Below are 22,964 nucleotides of genomic sequence, written 5' to 3'. Positions count from 1 at the left end.
CTTTGTGGGGACGCACGCAATCGACTGTATAAAACCACTTCCGAAAAATCAACTTCTATAAAAATTGACCTAATTTTGTAGCGCAGACATACCCTGAGTAACCTGTCGAGGACACTCCCGCACTAACTGGGGACATCCTGGATGGGAACTAATTGGTCTCTTCCATCTCTAATGCCTAGGATTCTGTTCTTTTAGGACCCATGATCATCTCATTTCTTCTCCCAGGTATCCACTGCATCTCTGGCAGAGCCATGAGGATCCCTCATCTCCCTGCTTGACATGCGAGGCCCTGGGCTCCTCCCACTCACCTCCAGGCAAGAAGGCTTGGCTGGAACCACCCTTCAGACCAGTCAATGCTGCTCCTTAAACAGGGTCAGGGTCAGTATTGGACAAAGCTGAGCAATTCTGGGGACTGTAGTGCTGCACCTAGAGCATCCCAAACCCCATGGCCTGGGAGCAAGGGACTACTGCCCTGAGTTCGTGTCTCCAGAATAGCAGCGAAGGGCCCTATGAACCTGGGAAGGGCCCAGCGTCAGCGTTCATATCCATCCTCAAAATATCCCAGTGTTTAGGGATGCTCATAACAGATGGCTCAGGCCCATCTCTCTGACCAACAGGCCAGCCAGGTCAGGATCAATTTTGAGAGATGACTAAATTTAAAATGACATTTGACTCTAAGTTCTCTTGCCTTGTCCGTAGCTGCACTGGTTACAGACACACTATTTCAGGAATGGCCAACCTGTGGCTCCGGAGCCACATGCGGCTCTTCAGAAGTTAATATGCGGCTCCTTGTACAGGCACCGACTCTGGGGCTGGAGCTACAGGTGCCAACTTTCCAATGTGCTGGGGGGTGCTCACTGCTCATCCCCTGGCTCTGCCACAGGCCCTGCCCCCGCTCCATCCCTTCCTGCCCCCTCCCCTGAGCCTGCTGTGCCCTCACTTCCCTCCCCCACCCCAGAGCCTCCTGCCCACCATCAGCGCCGCCCCCTCCTTCCCCGCACCTGATCGGGAGGTGCGGGGAAGGAGGGGGAGGCATTGATCGGCAGGACTGCCAGTGGGTACAAAGTGCTGAGAACGGCGGGGGAAGCTGATGGGGGGCTGCTGACATATTACTGTGGCTCTTTGGCAATGTACATTGTTAAATTCTGGCTCCTTCTCAGGCTCAGGTTGGCCACCCCTGCTCCATTTGCTCCATCCTGCTGCAGTAACATGGCAAAAAAATAACCACCAACCTCTTGCTACTCTTATGTGGCCATTTTACGCTCACTGTAACATGGGTGCAGCACAGCAGCAACTCATGGGTAATTTTGTCCCCACAATCACACGGTACCATAGAACACTGCTGGTAATTCCTCTGCAAAGCCCACACTTGCCAATGGAATCTGAACACCTCTAATATTCTTCAGCAACATTCCTCATCCTTGCCATCCCCGGGGTTACAAAACAACATTAAAACTGCACACGGGCATCTCTCTTGCCCCCGGGGATTCCTGACTCACCGTTCCTTTGAAACCTTACCTTGAAAGGAATGCCTGATGTTGCTTTATTGTGTCCATTTCGTACGTTGATGAATCACTCCTTTTTCGGGGTAGCTGCTTCTTTGGATCCTCTCCGTTGCTACGAGGAATATCAATGTTGCTTCTGCTGAGGTGTCTGCTAGCCTCCAGGTTGGAGCCACTGGAACAATAACTGTTGTTCACAATTATTCCAGGAGACAGGAGGTCAGTGTCCTAGGATTTGAAGTACACAGGCATCAGGCAACAAGTCAGAAGTGCAACCACATTAGACCCTCCCTCTTCAAACAACCGCACTGCCTCCTCATTTGTTCCAGTTCAAATCTACCTAATCTCTCCATTTCCTAACACACCTATCTAAGTGGACTCCAGGAATTTTTCTACTTTACCTACCTCGGAGTGCAACTGAAAAGCTTAAAAAGGACACTAACAACTTGAAGCTCCGCTCACACCATCTGGGAGAATAGGAGGTTTGATGGTCCTGAGCAAGATTACTCAGAACATCCTAGTCTGTGATGAATTTTCACTTGACAAGTATACTAAAAAAAACTAGCTTCATATGAGATTTCTGGTATTGAAACCTAAAACGAAACAACATTTCTATAGCCACTAGGCGGGTGTATAATACAAAACAGCAGGGTTGGGCAAAGCCTACCCCAAAAGTAGTGACACAAGCACACACCCCAGCGTGCACACACCCTCCATGAAACTGGAAAATGGAGCTTTGTTCTTTCTGACGAAAGCCCTAAATACATTAGAAACAGTCCATGTTTTCTAAAATACATTCTTATGCTTTGACAACCCCATTAGCAGTGGTGACTATTGCTGATATTAGGGCATCACTGACAGAGTCCTAACCAGTCCTCCATAGTGCCTATCTCCTGGGCACAGGGGGATGACTGGAGGTAGAAGAGGGAAGGATTAAACATGGAGCCCTCCCTTCCGTCTGGAGCTAGGGGCGGACAGGGAAGTTCTGTGGCCAACACGGTTATCCTGACTGGTTTCTAGTAGGCTGCATTACCTGCACACTCACAATACTCCCTCGTCGGCTGCTGTTTTGGCTCTCAGACACACTCTGATTGCTGTAACATAAGGCATCAAATCCCAGGATTCCTCCTACGCAGTCCCCTACCAAACAGACCTGAAAGAAACCAGAGGTGGGAAAAAACCCCAAAATGATCCCGCTCACTTTGAATTCACAGAAATACTAGCTAAAGGAATAAAGGATTTAAGCCCAGGAAATGGGGAACATGAGATCCTTCATGTATTTATCAGCATCACTGCTTAATCACATAATATCTACCTAGGAGTCCTTGCTAGCCCAAGCAATTATGGAATTATTGACCATCATGTCTCAGATGGGTGAGTTCTGGGTCAGCAGTTACTCTATACCAGGCTGTGAGGTACTCTGGAAGGTTTCCAGCTATGGAGCAGATCTGGCTTGAGGCAGGATCTGAGATAATTTCTTCCCATATGGGAGGTCGTGAAAACCCTGATTATAAAAGGTGGGGAGAGGCAGAAGCACTTGTGATACATGGCAGGAAAGACAGTCCAGTGGTTAAGGCACCACCCTGGGTTTCAGGAGGCCCAGATTCAATTCTCACAAACTTTGTGTGCAAACTTGGGCAAAGTCACTTAGCCTCTCGGTGCCTCAGTTCCTCGTCTGGAGGCTGTAGAACTCCAGTGGGGACAATAGCACTGCCCTACCTCCTGGGGCGTTGTGAGGATAAATACGTTAAAGATTGTGAGGAGCTCAGATGTTACAGTAATGGGGGCCAGAGGAGTACCTAAAACAGATAAAGAGCATTTCTTACACCTCATTTGGAGAGATACATCACACCTATGGTGTCTTTCGTTTAAGCTTCACATGTTTACAGTTAAATTTCTTAGCTCTAATTTGCATTTTCTTCTTATAAAAATGAATCTCCAATAAGAACAATGTAAAATAAGGGAAAATCTTTATCTTAAAAACACAACAAGAAGCCCAAGAAAACATTTTCATAAATTAGCCCAGCATTGTCAAACTTTTCCAACTCTTCCAAGAGATTCAGAGGGAAATGGCCTTGTTTGCTCTTCATTTTATTGTTCTAAAACTGCTTACCCACCTGGCCAGTAAATGATGTGCCTTCTTCTGATTTAATGAACTCGCTGTAGGCTTGATTGGCTCTCAAAATCACCGTGGCTACCGCCTCCTGATATTGTGGGGATGATGTTGCTAGCAGAGGAAGTGCAGCGAGTGGAATGTGATCCTGACTATTGGAGAGGCATCCTTCATCATAACTGTAAGGGCTGAGGCTGAATATAGGAGAGGAGATGAAAGAGACAGAGGCTTGCATTATGAGTTCATCATTTGCAGCCAGCACAATCAATGTTTCAGATCATAAAAAAAAAAATCTCAAAGTACAAAAGCTGTGTGTTCTCTTGCTGGTAGAAATGCTCTAGGGCTGGGGAAAACACACTTCTTTCCCCCTTAAACCTAAACCTTCAGAGAACACACACAGTCAGAATGACCCTTGGACAATAACTCTGTAAATTCAAGTTTAAGTACTTATCTGACTAGTTTGAGTAAATAAATCACAGAACTCGAGCTGCACTGCTATTGTATTCATTACAGCCATGTATAAAATTGAGGCTTGAAGTCTTGCTAGTTAATTAATAAAGTGCGCTCTCAAAGTGTGTGGACAGCTCTCATCAATATTGAGCATCCTCAACAAGGACAGAGCATACCCCATAGTGTTGATTATAGATGCACTACAACAGAGTAAAATTTTACAAATGTACCCCTCTCCAAGATAAAGGAGCACTAACTTACTTGGATACCAGTGAAAAGGCTTCTGAGCAGATGGCTGGGCAAGAGACTAGCTTGACTGCAATGTGTCCAAGAGCAGCTGGGTAATGTACCCTTATTACTGTATCAAACACTGTTGTGATAGTATTGACATCTCCTTGTTTAGAATTCTGATCACCACTTCCTGTATCCAGGATGTTTCCTCCATGTAGTACCAAGATTAGGACGTGGATTTTGCTTGGCTGCATTAATGGCTGCACTGATTCATCCTAAAAGGAAATGAAACAAAATATAGTGAAAGTACTTGTTTCCCCCAAGCCTTTGGTATTTGCCCCAACAACACTATGTTTATTTAGCACCTTCTCTTCTACAGCCCTTCACAACGTACTTACAACACTGCCCCTGAAATACAAGCACCTCCAGGGGACAGGCCAATTCCTACCCAATAGCAACAAAACACATACATTGTCCATACAACTGTAATTGGTGCACTTCAAGATACACAACTGTGGGGATTTCAAGCCCAAGAAGGAATCCCGTAGTGAGGGTATCTTTAAAGAAAATTGATTCTTTCTTCCTGAAATGCCTATGAGGTAATGCTGATACCCCAAAAGCATGTGCAAAAATATCCATTTTAACCTGTATCATATTATTAAAAATCTGGCTAATAACTAGTGTCACTGACTCCTTCACTAACGTTCACTGCATTTGACCAGGTCAAAACATTCAACATATATTTAAGGTGTCATCATATAATTTTAGCATAAACACTGTGGAGTCCTGCTCTAATCCTTTCTCCTATCACCTTATCCCTGTATGCTAACAAAGGCTACATTCCAAACCTTATTAGGTTAACCCAAACATCAGCTCTTTGAACATTTTTTTCTGAGAATGCAATGTCATTTTTATCGTGAATTTTGTGCTCATGAAAAGGTGCCAGACTGACAGTTCTGTAGAGTAACTCAAGTCATACTTTTTCCTAGCACAAGTAATAACAGTATAAACTCTTCCCCACATCCACCCATATCAGAGAAACCAAGGTCTATGGATGATGTGTCTATCTGTAACATGAGGGTAGTGATATTCACCCAACTCAAAAGAGTGAGTTTGAGATTCATAGATTTTAGTTCCAGAAGGAACCATTCTGATCATCTAGCCTGACCTCCTGTACAACACAGGCCAGAGAATTTCATATAACAGATCCTGCGCCAAGCCCATAACTTCTGGTTGAGTTATGGAATCTTTCAGAAAGACATCCAGACTATATTTGAAGACTTCAAGCAATGGAATTTCTAGTTAGAATTTGTCTATGGATGGAACGCTGTATAAGAGCTAAGTATTATTAACTATTATTATTAGTCTCTGTAACTTACACCTTCATTCACTTTGGTGTCACTACGGTGTCTATAAAGTGGATTCTTGTCTGGAAGTGCATGACTAAAAGCATGGGAGGAGTGTTTTACCAGGTCAGTATTGCTTTTACTTTCAGTAATAAATGTTTTGTGTGTGTAGTTCTGAGATGAATCACCCAGAGGCTTATCAGCAGTCACCTGTAAGCTCGTTTCCTGTCAAGTTCAATGACTTCTGGTGGTAAAGGTAAGGACACCCAAGGAATTTCTGACTAGCTTAGGGGTGGAGAGGGCTCTTTGGATTCTTTAATCCGATCAAGCCCTAGAAAATGACTTCAAGACACATGTTTCTGGAAATACAACTACACTTGGATAATTAAGACTTGTTAAACTTGTAAAATAAAAACATGGCTCCTTCCCATAAGGAACAATTCACAGATTTTAGAATTACTCTATTACACCCTCACTCGACTTGTTTTCCACCTCATTTCTGCGCATGTTAATTTTGGAACAAATCTAGAGGGTTTCTGGTGGGGGGTGGGGAGGATTTGTCCATAATGTGATTTGAGCTTGCATGTCTCTCTAGAGGGAGGAATAAAAATCCCTGCCCCACTTTGTGCTACAACGAAAGATGAGCCTGAACCACAAAGAGCTCACAACTTCTCAGTACATCAGGGCTGTTTGTATCTGGGGCTCAGATTTGGATCCATCTCTGTAACCAAGTTTGAAAATGATTTTCAAACAGGGTTTTGAACAGTGCATTGACAGCTACTTCTGAATATGTTTGCTGCTAGGCTAGTTCAAGGGTACATCATTTGTTCTTTCAGCTGAGGAACTTTATGATTGCCATTCACAAGCTTTGTAGTTTTTTATGCGTGGTTAACAATATTCCATAGGTAGGTACCTTAATGAAGTAACTGTGTAAGCATGGTCATGAATTAGCTCCATGACACAGAGATGCCACAAGGGTCACATAAAAAACATCTGCAGCAATGAAGTACACTATTTACTCCATCACTTCACCAGTTACATTCTCTAAACAAATAGGGGATTTTAATTCGATGCAATCTAAGTGCTTACCTCTATGATGCTTAGCCTTTCCACACTGGAACCAACATGGTACTCTGTTGATGTTTCATGATACAAGTCATCTGGAATTAAAGAGGTTTCTAATATAAGTACAGCCAGACTCCATTCTACACAGCAGCTATATAAATGATGGCACTGGCTGTGGCAGTGGTTCTCAATTTTTTCAACATCAGGATCCACCTCCCACCTACTCAGATTCCCTCTCCCATTTAGCAATTTGGGAAAGATGGGGTATGTGTGATCCCAACACTTTTTGGTCACCTCCCAAGCTGAGAACCCATGAGCTACACCATCATTAAATGTCCTAGTAGTTCTCTCTTTTTTAACATGAAGGTTTTTCTAAAGGACATCCAGCTGTAGAACTGAGGACACAGCCCATATTTTGAAAAAAGGGGCACAATTCAGATTTGGTGTGAGCAGGCAGCAGCCCACTGAAGGAAATGGAATTGCAAATTGCTAACAACAGTCTAAATTTGGTCATATGTCTCTTCATCAAGGAGATAACTGTTCTTCTCAAGCAACTAAAGAGCGGCAGTGGGAGATACCCTGGCACAGCTGTTAGAAACCATCAGCTGCACAGGAGCACGGAAGAGGCTATTTGAACTCTAACAAGGGAATGGGGTTTGACCTGCTCCTGCATGCGTGGATTTACTTGACTCAAGAAAGCCCAAGTGTAATCTTCACCACACCCGTATCACTGGATGAATCCGTCTAACTTGATGAGTCAACTTCCTTTCAGCACTTCAAAAAGGCTTAGAGAGGAAGATGTTATCAGATGAGGAGGATACAGGTGAGAAGGCTAAACCTTCTCCTAACAGAAACCCCTGTTGTGTGGGGAGGGAGCAAGGAAGAAGAAGGGGTTAAGAAGTCTGAGGAATGTATGGGTGATTTAAGACCACACCATAGCATTTAATCATTTTATCAGATAATTGCTTTTGTTATAGTAAGAAATCAAACTGAAATGGAACGTAAGAGAGAGAGAGAGAGTCTGAAAGACAAGATCTCCCTATTCCTAACTCCTGCTTGGACACTGAATCTCTCCAGGGCCTTGGGCAAGTCACTTCTCTCTGCCTCAGTTTCTCCAGCTGTAAAATGGGGGTAACAAATTTTATCTTCTTTAGAGGCTGGTCATGAAGATTAAATTAAGTGACTGTAAAAAATGCTATGTACAGTGTGAAGTAAAAAGAAATAAATTACCCTGGACATCGCATTCAGAACTTCCAATTTTATCCATGAGATCGTTGGAACTCCATTTGGTGATTTCTTTCGGGAACCCCTCTTCGTTGTCAGACAAGTCCTCTTTAAAGACAGAAAAAATATTTTTGATACACTTGTATATGAATGTGCAGATGTGTGTATGCACGCACATACACACATTACAAAAATACAGCATGTCTATAAATAAAAGAATACCTTTATTACTTCTGTGTAACCTCATTGCAATTTGAGGCAAGATAATGTTTAAATGTGTTTGTATAATCTACTAGTAGCTGAATGCTCGTGCTGTCACGTGGATGTGGCAGTTGGGCCACGAAACCCACCACCTGTGCAGTCTCCCTCATGTAACCATAAAATTGGAACACGCAAATTAGCTGCAGAGTAAGGATGGTGACTGGCTGAGTTACCTCTGGTATGACAATGGTCTAGGATTCTTGGCATGGCATAGATACATGTACTGTAGCTGTACGAAGCACAGGTACAATTTGTAAAGTCAAAATGGCTGAAGACTTAAACATTGGATGGTAACATATCACAAATCTCAGTGATGATTGAACCTGGTGATATTCTAAACAAAAAGGAGTTCTCAATCCTCTTGTAGCTGTCTCCATTGCTTCACATTGACTCAATAGACCTTCTAGGCTTCAGAGCGACACACAGAGAGTGACTATCCTGGAATCTTATACAGACACCAGCTCTCAGGACAGTGAGAGCAAAATGCATTTTAAATACAAAAGAAAAGATGTTTACGTTAATCACCAGAGTATACAAGTAGTCTGTGTATAGCTCTGAAATATATATAAGTAGATTTAAATTCTTGCTAGTTGTTAGAATCCAAGTTTTGGTGTTTTCCTTGACACGTTTTCTGTCCTAAACTATATTGTAAACACTGCTGTATGATTTTAAAAAGCCTCACTGATTTACCCCTACTACTTCAGATCTGTCTCCTTCTGTCCAAACTAAAACCTTGGCTTGTCTCGCTGACATCTCCTTGTGGTCGTGTAGCCACCAGCTCAAGCTCAATGTGCCTAAAACAGAGCTCCTGATCCCCCCCCTCTCCAGCCATCCTTGCTATCTCCCTTCTCGATCACTGTGGACACCATCATCATACTGACTGTCACTCACGCTTGTACAGCGGGCACCATCTTCAACTTGGATCTCTCTCTAGGTCCTCATATGCAGGGCGTGTCTAAATCTTGCCAATTTTTCCTGCATAACATCTCTAAGACACAGACTTTCTTATCCATCCACACAGTTAACTCTCTCATACAAGCCTTCACCATCTTGCGTCTTGAATACTGCAACATCCTTCTCTTTGGCCTTGACAAACGCAATCTTGCCCCCCTCTTATCCACTGAGAATGCTGTTGCAAACATAGTTTTCTTAGCCCATTGTTTTGACCATGTCAACCCTCTCTTTGCATCCCTCCACTGACCCCCCCCCCCCTTGTCTGCTGCATCAAACATAAGCTCTGGTCTTCACTTTCAAGACCCTTGATGGCCTATCCCCTCTCGGCCTACCACCTCTCTTTCACTATCACAATGTTGACTCTCATCTCTGATCAGCTCATTATACCAGCCTCCATTGCCCATTTGTTACATTTTCTAACAAGCGCCTTCGTGCTTTCTCCCACACCTGTACTCAAGCTTGGGAGGAGCTCCCCATAAACACCCACAAAACTAATTCACTATCATCCATCTAAACTCTCCTTTGCCATGATGCCTCCAAAAACAACCTGATGAGGGCTGAGACCACTGCCCATCGTGCTGACTGACACAGACTCATTGGGTACGTCTACACATACCAAATAAAGCTCATGTCAGCAAGTCTCAGAGCCCAGGTCAGCTGAATTAGTCTCAAGGGGCTCATACTGTGGGGCTAAAGATAGCAGTGTAGATGCTCAGGTGGGAGCCCAGGCTCTGAGACGCTCCCCCTCACTGGGTTTCAGAGCCTGGCCACCAGCCCGAGTTGGAAAGTCTACACTGTTATTTTTAGCCCTGCAAGCCCAAGTCAGGTAACCCAGCCACGGAGACTCGCTGAAGTAAGTTTTTTTTCTGCCGTAGGGTAGTCATACCCATTGTTTCTTTGTGCTCCCTGTCTGCATGTATCCATCTGTTGCCTCTTGTCTTATACTAATATGGTTAGCACTTTGGAGCAAGGACCATCTTTTTTGTTCTGTGTTTGTACGGAATGTAATACAGTGGGAGTCCGGGCCCATGAGTAGGGCTCCTACGTGCTACAGACATACAAATAATAAATAGGCACCATGATCCACTTCAGGAGTTGCTGCATTTCAGGAGTGGGTGCAGCAATCCCTACATTTGTCATACATACCTCCCAGAGGAGTTAGGAAGCTTAGCTGCCTTGTTTGTCTACCTCTGAGACCTTTGGATTAAAGGGTGCTAAGTATCATCATTTTTAACACGAAAGTACCTAAAAGGAATAAAGCAAACTTAATTCCCTAGGCTATTTTGGGCATTAATAAATTTGAATAAATCTAAGCCTGAACCTGGTCACATTTAGGAAAAGCAACAAGACACCCACTTTGCACAGGCCTTCCACTTTATACTGACCATGAGCTAGAAATCCCGGGCACCAGGCCTAGTCTATACTAGAAAAGATTTGCCAGGATAGCTATATTGACAAACTCACCTAGAGTATACGCAGCTTATACTGGCAAAAGAGTGCTTTTGCCAGTATAGCTTATATCCCTGAATGAAATAAGCTATACAGGTAAAGCAATTTTTTTTGCTGGTATAACTACATCTATACTAGGGCTTTACCGATACAAACATGTTGTTAAAAAATTGCACCCCTTGCCAACATTCCTGTACTGGCAAAAGTTAAATGTGTAGACCCGCCCAATGGTGTCACTCTGTTCTCTAGATTGTAAGCACGTGAGCTAAAAGAGGGAATAGTGCAATGGCTCCTCATTCCTGGACAAGGTCTTGGATGCAATTTTAAGCTGGGTAAAGTGCTCTCTGATAGTATGGTGATAGGCTCCTATAAATGTTTGATGTATGTAATAATGACATCATAGTTTGCTCAGAACTCTGAGCTCATGTCTTAGCAAGTGAAAAATTCTTTCCAATCACCTTTGAAAAATGCCAAGTCTGGCAAGCAAACAGACTTAACTGTATAACACCCCTATTGACACACCTGCCTGATTGCTAGCCAGGAAGTTGTTAAGTGATTTTTGCTTTTTTCAGTTTTGAGACTTGGAAGCTGGAGCATATTAAATATTTGTTTCTCCGACACTGCAGAGTGGAACATAGTAAAAACCCACCAGCAAAATCTGCTCTATTAAAAGTATTAGAATTCTCAAATGGAAATGTAGAAAGACTATTGGATTTGTGGTGCACCAGTTATCTTCCTACGAGCTATCACCATTATTCAGTCAAGCACAGCTATCTGCAGGGACAGGTTTAATTAAACACAGTTATTAAGTGACTTCATTAGTATTTCTTGTCCAGACTCAGGAGACATAGCAGCAAAGCAAATGTGTCTTTGAAGAGCATTAGAATCTGTGTTACTAGAGAGTGTGTAACATTATGCCTCATACAACTTTCACCTTCATTAAATTACTATTTGTTAAGCATAGCGAGCTTGTCAGATGACAGGCACTGTATCAATATCATTATTCTAAAACTCTTCTTTCATCTAACAAAGCCCCCTCCCTGTAGACTGTCCACAGTCAGAGGCCAATTCTTTAGCAGACCATCTCTGACTTTTGGGCACTCTTCCCTCTGACACTGCAGAGAAACCAATTAATGACCCCTCAAATCTGCACATAAAACACTGCTTTTGTTCAGTTTTTATGTAATCCTGATTTGAAATCATATTTATCACTGAAGGGTAATTGTGTTTTAATTGTATTTATCGTTCCATGCTTAGCGATTTTTTTCCTGAAGAGGTAAATTTAACTAAGAGTTATAAACATAAAAATGACTGCAATTTCAGCTATCTCCAAGATGTAAAAGCTATAATCTTCAGATTCACAGGCTAGGGTTCTCTTTTTTTGTTGCTTTACAGCTACTAATAAGACCATTAGTTACAAGGTTCTTTGGATCAGGAACAAAAAGATTTTGAAACCCTATTCTTTTCAGAAAATCTGATAAACAGCTAAGAGTTATATAAAGGGGGTTGAATGCACTGCTGCGCAAAGACTGTTTATTTTTAGTGCTTTTAATAACACTTCAACCATAAAAGATAGCGACCTGGAAATGGTAATGTCAGCATGCCATTTAATTCTTCCAACCCGAATAAAACTTGAGTTGATCTGATTTCACTGCACAGAGAGAATGAACGAACAGGTAACACCACATGATACCTCTGCCAACGGGAATACACCAGAGAAATCGTGTGTGTCAAACAGACAGAGAACAAAAAGGGGGAGATTAAATTCAAAGCTTCTCCAGCAACTTAATCTAAATATTGAACTCATTTCCTTGAGAGGTTTAATTATAGGTCTTACTGCTGCTTAAATGATCACCAAATATGACATTACTCCTATTATAATTTATTACAGTATAGATATTACTGTATTTTTACTCTCCTTACCAGAACATGCCAGTGACTGAGAACATGTGGAAAGTCTAACAAGATAAAAATCTTTATAGGCTCAGATTACACTCACTATTCAGCAAGGAAATCTGAATGTATACGGGAAGCACTCATGAGGAGCTGAATTCATCATTGACTCATACCCCAATCGACACTTAGTTTCCATGGTACTGGCCCAGCAAGCCTCTCTTACAGTATTTACTGTAAGAAACACTCATTCCATATTCACAAATCCAGTGCAGTTGGTGTCTAATGAGAGAGCCGTCTAGTCTGCAATAAAGGGTGTAGCAGATTGTCACTACCCAAAAAACCAGAGTAGCTTTAATATGCATTGTCGAGAACATCGATTTGTGAACAAAAAAAAACAATCAAATTAAGCAAATTTCAACCTAGACTGAATAGGATGCAGTCAAAGCAGAATACGGAGGAATTTTTCATTTGCAGCAGATGAGCTAGATGATTTAAGCAAATGCTGTCCATCTCTAGATTCTATCAGTCAGCGATTAAAAGGTAAAATGCATGGTGGATAGCTATGAGTTTGTTTAGATGACTCACTTATATTCATATGTTTATATTGCTATCATAAAGCCCTGAGGTACAGTTGTTACAGGAACTATAGAAGTTAATAAATAAAGACACATAAAATAAGTTAGCCCTGGCTTCTGGGCCAGCGACACTTAGGGCTTCAACCCTGAGCCAACCTGTACTCAAAGCAGCCTCTTAACCTGCACAAACCTGCAGTCTTACTCTATAGCAGCGTGCTACTTCCCACAAGAAAACATTTGAAGGAAAGCCTGAGAATCTGGGGCATGTTTGTAATATTTGATATCAAAACTTTCTGGAGTACATCACTTCAGCTGTACTACTTGCTATGGTCAATAACGAACGAAATACTATTTACAAAATGGTACCAGCAACTCCATTTGCCAGCTCCGGCAGTGCAGGTTAGCCAGCTTGTTAGATGATCATTGGAAGGTTGTTTGGAGAAGGGTGTCTTGGTAGTTAGTGCTTTGTACCAGTGCTGAGCTCACCGTCAGTGCTTAACAAATACATACTGAATAAATAAGTAAAATATACAATATGAGTCCTGTAGAGCAGAGCATCCTCCTTTTAGATACAAGCAGCGAACATAAAAATATGTGGAGAGAGCTACAGCACACTAAAACACTTCAGGGTTCAGAATAACAGCCGTGTTAGTCTGTATTCGCAAAAAGAAAAGGAGTACTTGTGGCACCTTAGAGACTAACCAATTTATTTGAGCATAAGCTTTTGTGCTCAAATAAATTGGTTAGTCTCTAAGGTGCCACAAGTAAAACACTTCAGGAATTCTTACAGGAGAAAAAAACTTTCAATGCTGGTGAACTCTGACATCTCCCTTCACTCCCTTTTGCATTTCTTCGTGCAGGCATACAAGGTGTTAAAAAGGACTATTACTAAAGACAGACTAGGGTCTCTTCTTACTCAGACAGGACTCTACTTGTTATGAGCTTTACCACTTGGCTATTTGAAAACAAACAAACTCAGTCATGCTGAATCAGAAATATTAAGAGTTACATCCACAGCTTGTGTAGAGAATTGCAGAACTTTACCCAGGTGCATTCGCATCAAAAAACCCCCAAAGTTCCATATGTTAAAAGAACTCAAGATCATTTCATGTTAAAAAATAATCAGACAGATTACATTAAACTTTAAATATTGCCCAGTTAAATGAAATAGTCTGCTGGGTGCTGCTCTGAATTACATCAATGCTGCATAAAACCCTTGAATAGAAAATACAGTTTCAAGCAAGGCAGGTGGTCTCACTGCCTACTCCCCTCCCAATTCCACCCTTTAAGAAGATAAAACAACTGATCACCATTTTGGTTCCACATACCATGTGCATCAAAGAATTCATCATCTGAGCTGTCGTCTGAATCTCTGGCAATGCTCTGCATCCTCCACTCGGATATACTATGGCGGGAGGGGCTTGCTGGAAAAAACAAAAAAAAGGCGTATGCGGAAAGCTACATAAACAAGGCAGAGTGTTCCTGACATGGTCTTCGCTACAGGAACATAGTCATGTGCACCTTGTGAAAATCTATCACTGCAGTGATAGATTAAGGCACAATATTCCAGTGATGCTGGTGTGATGTCAATGTACCACTTTACAAGTCCTGTTTGCTTACTGTGGTTATAACCTGCCCGCAAGCTGCCACATTAAAGCAAGCTGTTTGTATCACACTTATGCTATTTTGAACGGCAGCTATTTATAACCATTAGTAGGATGTGTAAAATCATTTTGTTTTTAAAGTTTGCAATTAAAAAGGAAACAGTCTGATTTGTAAGCCTTCTGCTACAGCTGCCACTAACTTTCAGATGGGAAACTATATGGAACAGCGTGGAGAGAAATAATCTGTTTTCTAGAAGGAAATTGCTTCCATACCAATTGGAACAGAGATCTATTTGAACTTTAACTGGGGTGATTTAAATAAAATGTGATCAAACTATTTTTATGGAAGCTCTCAGTGTGCACTATGGCCAGATTTACACTCATACAGTGAGAATAAGAGAACATGACAATTCCTTCCGCGTCTGTTTGCCTCCCTTTTCTTACATCTACTTGATCCCTTTCATTTTCTATTTCAAAGATCATTGTGCTAAGTAAACCTTTTGTGGCGTTAGCTTTCAAAATGCAATTTAGAAACTAGCTACTGTGAACTCTTTTCAGCTGAGCTCTTCACAAGATACTAAGTCAGCTAAAGTGAAAATCATACACAAAGAAGCAAGAGAGACCAGCTCTCGCTCTCACTCTCTCAGTTTCACTCATGATTGTGGTGCACCAGTCAATGTTATAGAACAGGGAGCACACACAAAGTACCTGTAGCAGCAGCATTCTAATGTAACACAGCAGGGTTAAAATGTTCATTTAGCACACAAAGGACATTGAATGGCTCATGTTATTGTAATGGCTGTATGAAAACTATTTATGCTATTGCTGTAACAGGGTTAAATATGTGAGTCAGATACTTCCAATTCTAATTTTACCTCCTAATTGTCATGTGATAAGACCACTGCGACCCTGAGCAGAGGCAGTTAATTACAGCTTAGTTGGTTCTGTAGCCCCCGACTATCCCACCATCCACCCCTCTGGGAATAGCGAGCAGTGTGATTGGCATAGCCGAGCTAAATCACACTGGAATGACGTCAAATGCACTCGCATGCTAGTTTCTAAAAATAGAGCACATAATAATATATGGGATGGTGACAAGAGCCCCACTCACACCAGGGGTCTTGCTTAGGCAGTGTAAAACGGATCAAATCTGCATACAAAGAGAGAGAAATACTTTCTTGTCAAATATCAGGGGGTAACCGTGTTAGTCTGCATCCACAAAAACAACAAGGAGTCCGGTGGCACCTGAAAGACTAACAGATTTATTTGAGCATAAGCTTTCGTGGGTAAAAACCTCACTTCTTCAGATGCATGGCCTCCACAAGAGCTTATGCTCAAATAAATCTGTTAGTCTTTAAGGTGCCACCGGACTCTTTCTTGTCAAAGGCAGCTGTAAATCCAGACAGCTCTTCGCATTTATGTATGTGAATATGCTGCCGTTTCTTAAACCTAGCATGAAAGAGGATTAAAATATCTCCGTGACGTATTTCCCAGCTCATTGCAATTCACTCCTTTCAACAGTTTTTCCAGTAAAATCCATGCCAATCTGAAGTTTAAAAATCATGTTTTGCTACCACTGAAAGCCGTTAAAGTGAAATCCTGAGGGATGCTGAAGAACTGCAATTTCCATTGGCCATGTCTACACCAGGGGACAAAAATGGTGTGTTTTTTACAAGGAGACAGCTAACAAGAGATGGCTCTGTCACTGTAAAATCCCAGCACAGCCAAGGCAAGTGGTAGTTTTATCTCCAGGTAAGTGTGTAGCAAGTGAAGAGATTGCTACTCACCTTGTGGAGTAACTGAGGTTCATCGAGATGGTTGTTCCTGTGAGTGCTCCACTTTAGGTGTCTTGGCGCCCTGCACTTCTAATCGGAAATTTGTAGTAGCAGTGCCCTGGTTGGCCGTGCACGCGGCAGCCATCTCGCGCCACTCCGAGTGGTTACCCCATGTGTGCAGCCAACCATCCCCCAGTTCCTTCTCTACCCCAAAGGATCAACATGAAACTCCGAAGTGGGGGGAGAGGGGGTAGTGGAGTACTCACAGGAACTACCATCTCGAAGAACCTCAGTTACTGCACAAGGTGAGTAACCTTTTCTTCTTCAAGGAGTGTCCCTGTGAGTGCGCCACTTTAGGTGACTGTTGAGCAGTGCCCCTCGGTGGAGAGGAGGGGCTTCAGAGTTGATGTATGTACGGTGGAGAGCACTGAAAGTCCAAAGTGAGCGTCTGCGGCTGATTGTGCATCACAGCAACAGTGTTTGGTAAAGGTATGGGCTGATGCCCAGGTAGCTGCTTTACAAGTGTCCGTGATGGATATGTTATTGAGAAAGGCTATCGACGCGGACAGCGCTCTAGTGGAGTGTCCGCGAAGTCCAGAGGGAGCTTGCAGATCATAGTTTTGGTAACATAATTGGAGACAGGTAGATATCCACTTAGAAAATCTCTGCTTGGAGCTGGTTTGACCTTGGGAATGTCCTGTTGTGGATACAGTCTAGATGATTTTCTAAATGTTTTTGTTCTGTCTATATAGAACGCTAGCGCTCTGCAGATATCCAGCGTGTGAAGGGACGCCACTTCTTGTCAGCATGCGGTTTAAGGAAAATACAGGTAAGTAAATGGGCTGGTTGAGATGCAAGGGGGAGGCAACCTTGGGTAGGAACTTAGGATGTGGTCGTAGGATTACTTTGTCTTTGAGGAATGTGGTATAAGGTGGGTGAGCCATTAGGGCACCCAGCTCTTCCACCCTTCTTGTTGATGTGATAGCTACTAGGAAGGCGACCTTCATGGATAGGTGCAACAATGAGTAGGTCACTAGTGGTTCAAAGGGTTTGCCCATGAGGGCACGGAGAACGAGATTGAGATCCCACATGGGAGTCGGGTCCCATAATGTGGCATACCTATTCTCTAAGCCCTGGTGGAAGTGCTTAGTGGGTGAGTGAAGATGGTGACTCCGTCCACCTTAGTGTGGAAGGAGGTGATGGCTGCTAGATGCACTATGAATGAGCTAGTAGATAGTCATGATTATTTTTAGTGTCAGTATGTAATCAAGGATTATGGGTAGTGGGGCCGATTGTGGAATAATCTGCTTTTCCTGGCACCAGGTATAGAACCGTTTCCACTTCTGTGTGTATGTCTTTCGTGTGGTCAGCCGCCGGCTGTTCTGTAGTATGTCTTGTACTTCCTTGGAACAGTCTGTCTCAAGTTCTGTCCTCCACAGATCAGTCACGCCTTGAGATGGAGTATTGAAATGTTGGGGGTGATGGAGGTGTCCTGTGTCAGCAAACGAGGCATGAGGAAAAGGGTTCATGGTGGTGTCACAACCATCTGTTTCAGGTACGGGAACGATGTTTGTCTGGGCCAAGTTGGTGCAATGAGGATGACTCTGGATTTGTCTTGCTTGATCTTGTGAAGGACACGGCTCAAAAGGGGAATTGGGGGGAAGACATACATCAGTGGGGCTTCCCATTTCACAAGAAAGGCGTCACCCAGAGAGTCGTGTCCCAGCCTGGCCCGGGAACAGTACTGCAGCCACTTGGCATTGTGGGCCGTTGCGAAAAGATCTATTGAGGGGAATCCCCATTGTTTGAATATAGTTTTTAGGATTGCGGGATCCATCTCCCAGTCCTGCGTTTGTGAAAAGTTCCTGTTTAGCTGGTCTGCTGTGGCATTCTGGCAGGTAGAATGCCATGATGCCTATGTTGTTGTAGATGCACCATTGCCAGAGGCAACTGCTTCTGCACAGAGTGGATAAGATCAGGCCCCTCCTTGGCAATTTATATAAAACAGTCGCCAAGTTGTCTGTGAGAATCTGGACAGTCCTGTTGCAGATTAGGGGGAGACAGTGATGGCAGGCATTTCAGACTGCAAGTCAGACAGCATTTGAAACCTGGAGAGCCTGGCATGTCTGAGAGGCTATGCTGTAAGCAAGAATGGGAATAGTTCCATTCTTATGCCTCTTTTGTTTCTGGGTAATTACCCGCATGAGGCGGGGGAAAGGGGAGGACTAGGAGACGAAATATTTTTTTTGGTTTTTTAATGGTAAAGAAAAATTTAAGGAGAAATTAATAAAGAAATGGTACTAACTGGGAAAGAACTGAAATAAGAAATATCAAAAGCTGAGAGACGCTGCTGTCATTCTGACCGAAGCCAAAGGAGGTAGAGAAGGAACTGGGGGACGGTTGGCTGCGCAGGCAGGGTAACTGCTCAGAGTGGTGCGAGACGGCTGCCGCACGTGTGTAGCCAACTGGGGCACTGCTACTATAAATCTCCAATTAGAAGCGCAGGGCGCCAAGACACCTAAAGTGGAGGGACACACCTCTAAGAAGAACTGTATGTCGTCCTGTGTGGTTCACTTCGCCCAACTACATCAAAGGGATGAATTCTGGCCCCAAGGACTTCAATGGGCCACATTTTCACTCTAGGATTTTGCAGTGACATAGCTAACCTACTGCAAAACACACACAACTTTTTTGCTACTGTAAACCCTGCCACTGTCTTCGATGTGACTTGTGCCTGACGGAAACACTGAGTTAAGATGTCAGGAGTCATCTTTTTCAAAGAGTGGGTCAAGAAAATGAGGAGTGTATAGTAAAGGACACTTGAGAGAATATGACTTCCTACTGCACAGGGGAGATTCATGGGTCTGAAGTGAGTCCTTCAGTTAGGTTCATTGGAGCCTCTTGGACATTTTTTCCTGCACGGCATTTAAAAGGTAACACAAATATGATCCATGGTGGCATCTGATCTCCTTAGCCATGGATGATGGTTAGAGGACATCAACAGTAGCAAAATGCAACAGCTGTCATTCACCTCTCTCTTTACTGACAGTGGTGACCTGCGTTATCTTCCCAAAAGGCCAATTACGGTGCTTAGCTGTGCAAACTACATTGCAGCAGCCTGGGAGCCAACCCCCTCCTTGGAAATGAACGACAAGCAGTAACATTTATCGCTGACCAGGGAGGATTATGCCTGTCACTAACTATATTTCAGAGAAATCCAAAGCAGGAGACATGGAATCTAACAATTAATCAGATCAAGGCGTATTCAGTGATTCTCTCTCTGCATCTAGCATTTCACATCAGACAGGCACATGTCCAGAGAGAGATCATCGCCTGAGGAATTAAACCTTATAAAAACTTCCATGTCACTAACAACAGGGACTAATCCCCCCTCTATGGTGCCCTGCTTGTTTTCTTTGACAACAATCACTGCCACCAGCTCCCACTGCCTTCCCTCATTTCCCCTTTTCGTAATTTATTTAACTGTGATGGAATTCATGGCAATGTCATTTCAGGAGCCGCTGTTGCAACATGGGCATAACCCTCAACACAGCTCCATCAGAGGGGACTTTCACACCACACGCACAGGCTAAAGAAGCGACTCAGTCAGCTTGTAGCAATAAATAAGCTCTGACCCATCATATGGGCTAGCCACTAAAATGAGACATGATCACACTTACCCAGCATGTTACATCAGCACACTTTATGCTTGAACCAAGGCAAGAGTTGTATGTTTTTTCCTAATGCAATTAATCCCATTATGAACATCTCACCTCCTCTTTTTGAAGATCGCGAGGATTTGGAAGATGTGGACCACTGCTTGGTTATCCCTCTCCCAGACATGGCTTCACCAATATTACTAGCAGCATCTGCCACGTCGTCAGAGGACATGGCCTTGCTTTCAGCATCATTCTCGCCCGGGGAATCTTTGGCTCCGTGTTGCTCTGCCTCATTTTCACTGTAGCTGAACTGGGCCATCTTCTGAGCCAGCATCAGCTGTGCCTCCTTCTCGAGCTGCCGGATGTCCTCGATGGTGAGCCCATACCATTCATCCTGCCAGCACCACGCCTGCCGGTGGGCTCTCACCATTACCTTCCGAAGGCCTGCAAAGCAACAACATGCCAGTGACCAGCAAAGCTAACACACTACAGGAACGTTATTCATTTAGTAGAAGACTCTAAATCACCACTGAGTTGATTTTAGTGGCATTAATTACACAGAGCTAACCAATCTGCCATAAAGAGGTCTCTGTTAGGAGGGATGTTACCAGCCATTTGAAATCTATAGAGACTGGTCAGTTCACTAATCCCTGACCACAGTGACTCAAAGCTGACACTGCACTGATGTTCAATGGGCCAGAGTCTGCACCACTAAAGACAATGCAAGTTTTGCCACTGATTTAAGTTGGGGATGGTTTCATATAATCCAAACCCAGAGCTGGATTTCATGACCGGCTCCTCTCTCTCTATAATGAACCTAACTAAAAAGCCAGACCCAGCTATAACTCACACTCCGAACTTTGGGAGGTTTGAAGTCTGGATCCAAATTGTGTAGGTCAGGTATTTATCCCTGGTCAAAGATTTGTCTGGTTTCCTATCCAGGAGTGTTTCAAATGGTGCTATCAGGTTTTCCCATGAATATTGCACGCAGCTCTACTTGTGGGCAAAATGGAATAATGAATATGAGCTTCCAAACTAGTGGCACAGGAGGAGAGAGAGAAGAGGAAATAATATTTTATTTCACAACATACAGGCTCTTTTTACTGACATATTAGAAACATCTAGTGGATAATGACATCATTTAGCATTTTATTCCAATGCACCACATTTCTGAAAGGGAGATCCTTCCGAACATCCACAAACATGAACAATATTTATGACTGTGCTCCAGACACTTTCTTCCAAAGTTAAACATGATGGCCACCATTACCAGGACATTCAACTTTAAAGCAGATGTCATTGCTTGGGATTTTCAATGAGGACTACTTAAAATCTCCTGGTCGATCATGCCCTTAAACTGGTGATTATCTCTGATGGATGCAAAGGGCATACAAACAGCACATTCCAACTTTCAAGTCTTTTACAAACATTAACAAATTCATTCTCACAAACCCTTCAAATAAACAACATTATCCCCACTTTACATATTGGGATACGGAGGCAGAGATGAGTTAACGGACTTGCCCAAAACAACAGAGGTGAGATTGGAAGTCCAGAGGTACTGGCACTTCAATTATTGTATCGAGTCCCCACATTCTGAGTGGGAATGATACTACACAGGAAAGCTCTGCAGACAGTCACCATTCCAATGAGGCCTCTGACCTAAGATCACTGGCCACAACTGTGCTTCTGATATAATGAGCCACAAAGAGGTCACTGAACTGCCCCAGGATTATTGAAGCCAATTAACAATTAATTAAGGGGAAAAAAGCAGTCAAGGCAGTGGGTAAAGACTCGCTCTCTCAGCCCCACAGAGAATAGAGATGGGACAGACCTAGTAAAGCCATCCTCCACGCCCTCTGCCCTTGGCCAAGGCAGAATTGCTCCCCACAGAATATAGTTTTCAGTTGTTTGTATCACATGATATTCACAGCTTCCTTAGAAAAGCCATTCTTAGAAATCTAACTACCACAAAGATTTTCCAGATCTTCAGTCTAATGTTACTTTTGCTTAGTTATCTATTGTTTTGTAGCAGCCTAAAAATCATTTCTCTCCCTTCCCTGTCACTTGCACCCTTTAATTATTAGTAACATATTACCCAATACATCTTCCTCCTCCCCCCCCCGTGGTTGTTTTTATACATATATTTGATTCTTTCTTTCCATGTAAGTCATTTCCTCCAGCCCATAGACAGTGTTGTTGCTATTCATTCTGGTGAGTTCTCTAGTCAGTCTGCCAAGCAACACGAAGTCATTTATTGCCTCTGATAGAATGACTCAAGACAAGAAGGAGGTATATTGGGTCATTGGTTCTTGTGTTAGATCAGTCTGAGCTCACCGTATGCTCAGGCTATGTTTGCAAAATACAATGTCGTGTATCAATATTTTGTGCATCCTTGCCAGGCATCCACTGCCCTTTTTCAAGAGGTAATTTCATGCAACACATACATGTCCTAGCCACCGCATTGTGACCTTTTGGGGCAGGGCAGCATCTCAATTCTGTTTAAATTCCCCCAGTCCAATTTGATTTTGTTTCACCAATCAGATTATTTATCATAGACTTGCTGGGGAACTCTTTAGCTACGGGTGTCATCGCCAATGCCTTTCCCAAGAACAGCTGGACATTCAGCAGCTACCAACAAGGCTTAAACTCCCAGTCACATATCCCCCTTTTTTCTGTGGCTGAGAGTCTAAAGCCAAGAAATTCTTTCACTAGTTTCAACTGTACTGTGCTCTGCTCTGCCACAGCTGTGGTTGAAATCTACTGTGGGTTGGAATTGGCACTTTTTAGGACGGTGGCAACACTCTGAAAAGTATTGCTTAAGCGCCTTGAGAAAGGGTGTGTGCTTGGTCTGATCACA

At 43.1% G+C, this 22,964-nt stretch overlaps 1 protein-coding gene across 25 annotated transcripts in view; it reads right to left on the bottom strand.

Moving 5' to 3' along the window:
* The window catches only part of PITPNM2 (phosphatidylinositol transfer protein membrane associated 2), a 214,146-nt gene that overhangs the window by 41,045 nt on the left and 150,137 nt on the right, over positions 1–22,964 (bottom strand). For all 25 annotated transcript variants that reach the window (XM_037878643.2, XM_037878649.2, XM_043529182.1 and 22 more), the window contains 8 exons: positions 20,219–20,548; positions 14,395–14,490; positions 7,938–8,039; positions 6,732–6,802; positions 4,327–4,571; positions 3,620–3,809; positions 2,536–2,655; positions 1,519–1,730 (listed from right to left, as the gene is read on the bottom strand). In XM_037878643.2, coding sequence (XP_037734571.1) covers positions 1,519–1,730; positions 2,536–2,655; positions 3,620–3,809; positions 4,327–4,571; positions 6,732–6,802; positions 7,938–8,039; positions 14,395–14,490; positions 20,219–20,548 — 1,366 coding nt within the window. The remainder of the gene's footprint in view (positions 1–1,518; positions 1,731–2,535; positions 2,656–3,619; positions 3,810–4,326; positions 4,572–6,731; positions 6,803–7,937; positions 8,040–14,394; positions 14,491–20,218; positions 20,549–22,964) is intronic.

The sequence above is a fragment of the Chelonia mydas genome, chromosome 15 (genome assembly GCF_015237465.2).
Source record: "Chelonia mydas isolate rCheMyd1 chromosome 15, rCheMyd1.pri.v2, whole genome shotgun sequence".
NCBI classification, from domain to species: Eukaryota; Metazoa; Chordata; order Testudines; family Cheloniidae; genus Chelonia; species Chelonia mydas.
The sequence above is the reverse complement of the archived record's forward strand: the minus strand, read 5'-3'. Positions and strand labels throughout refer to the sequence as shown.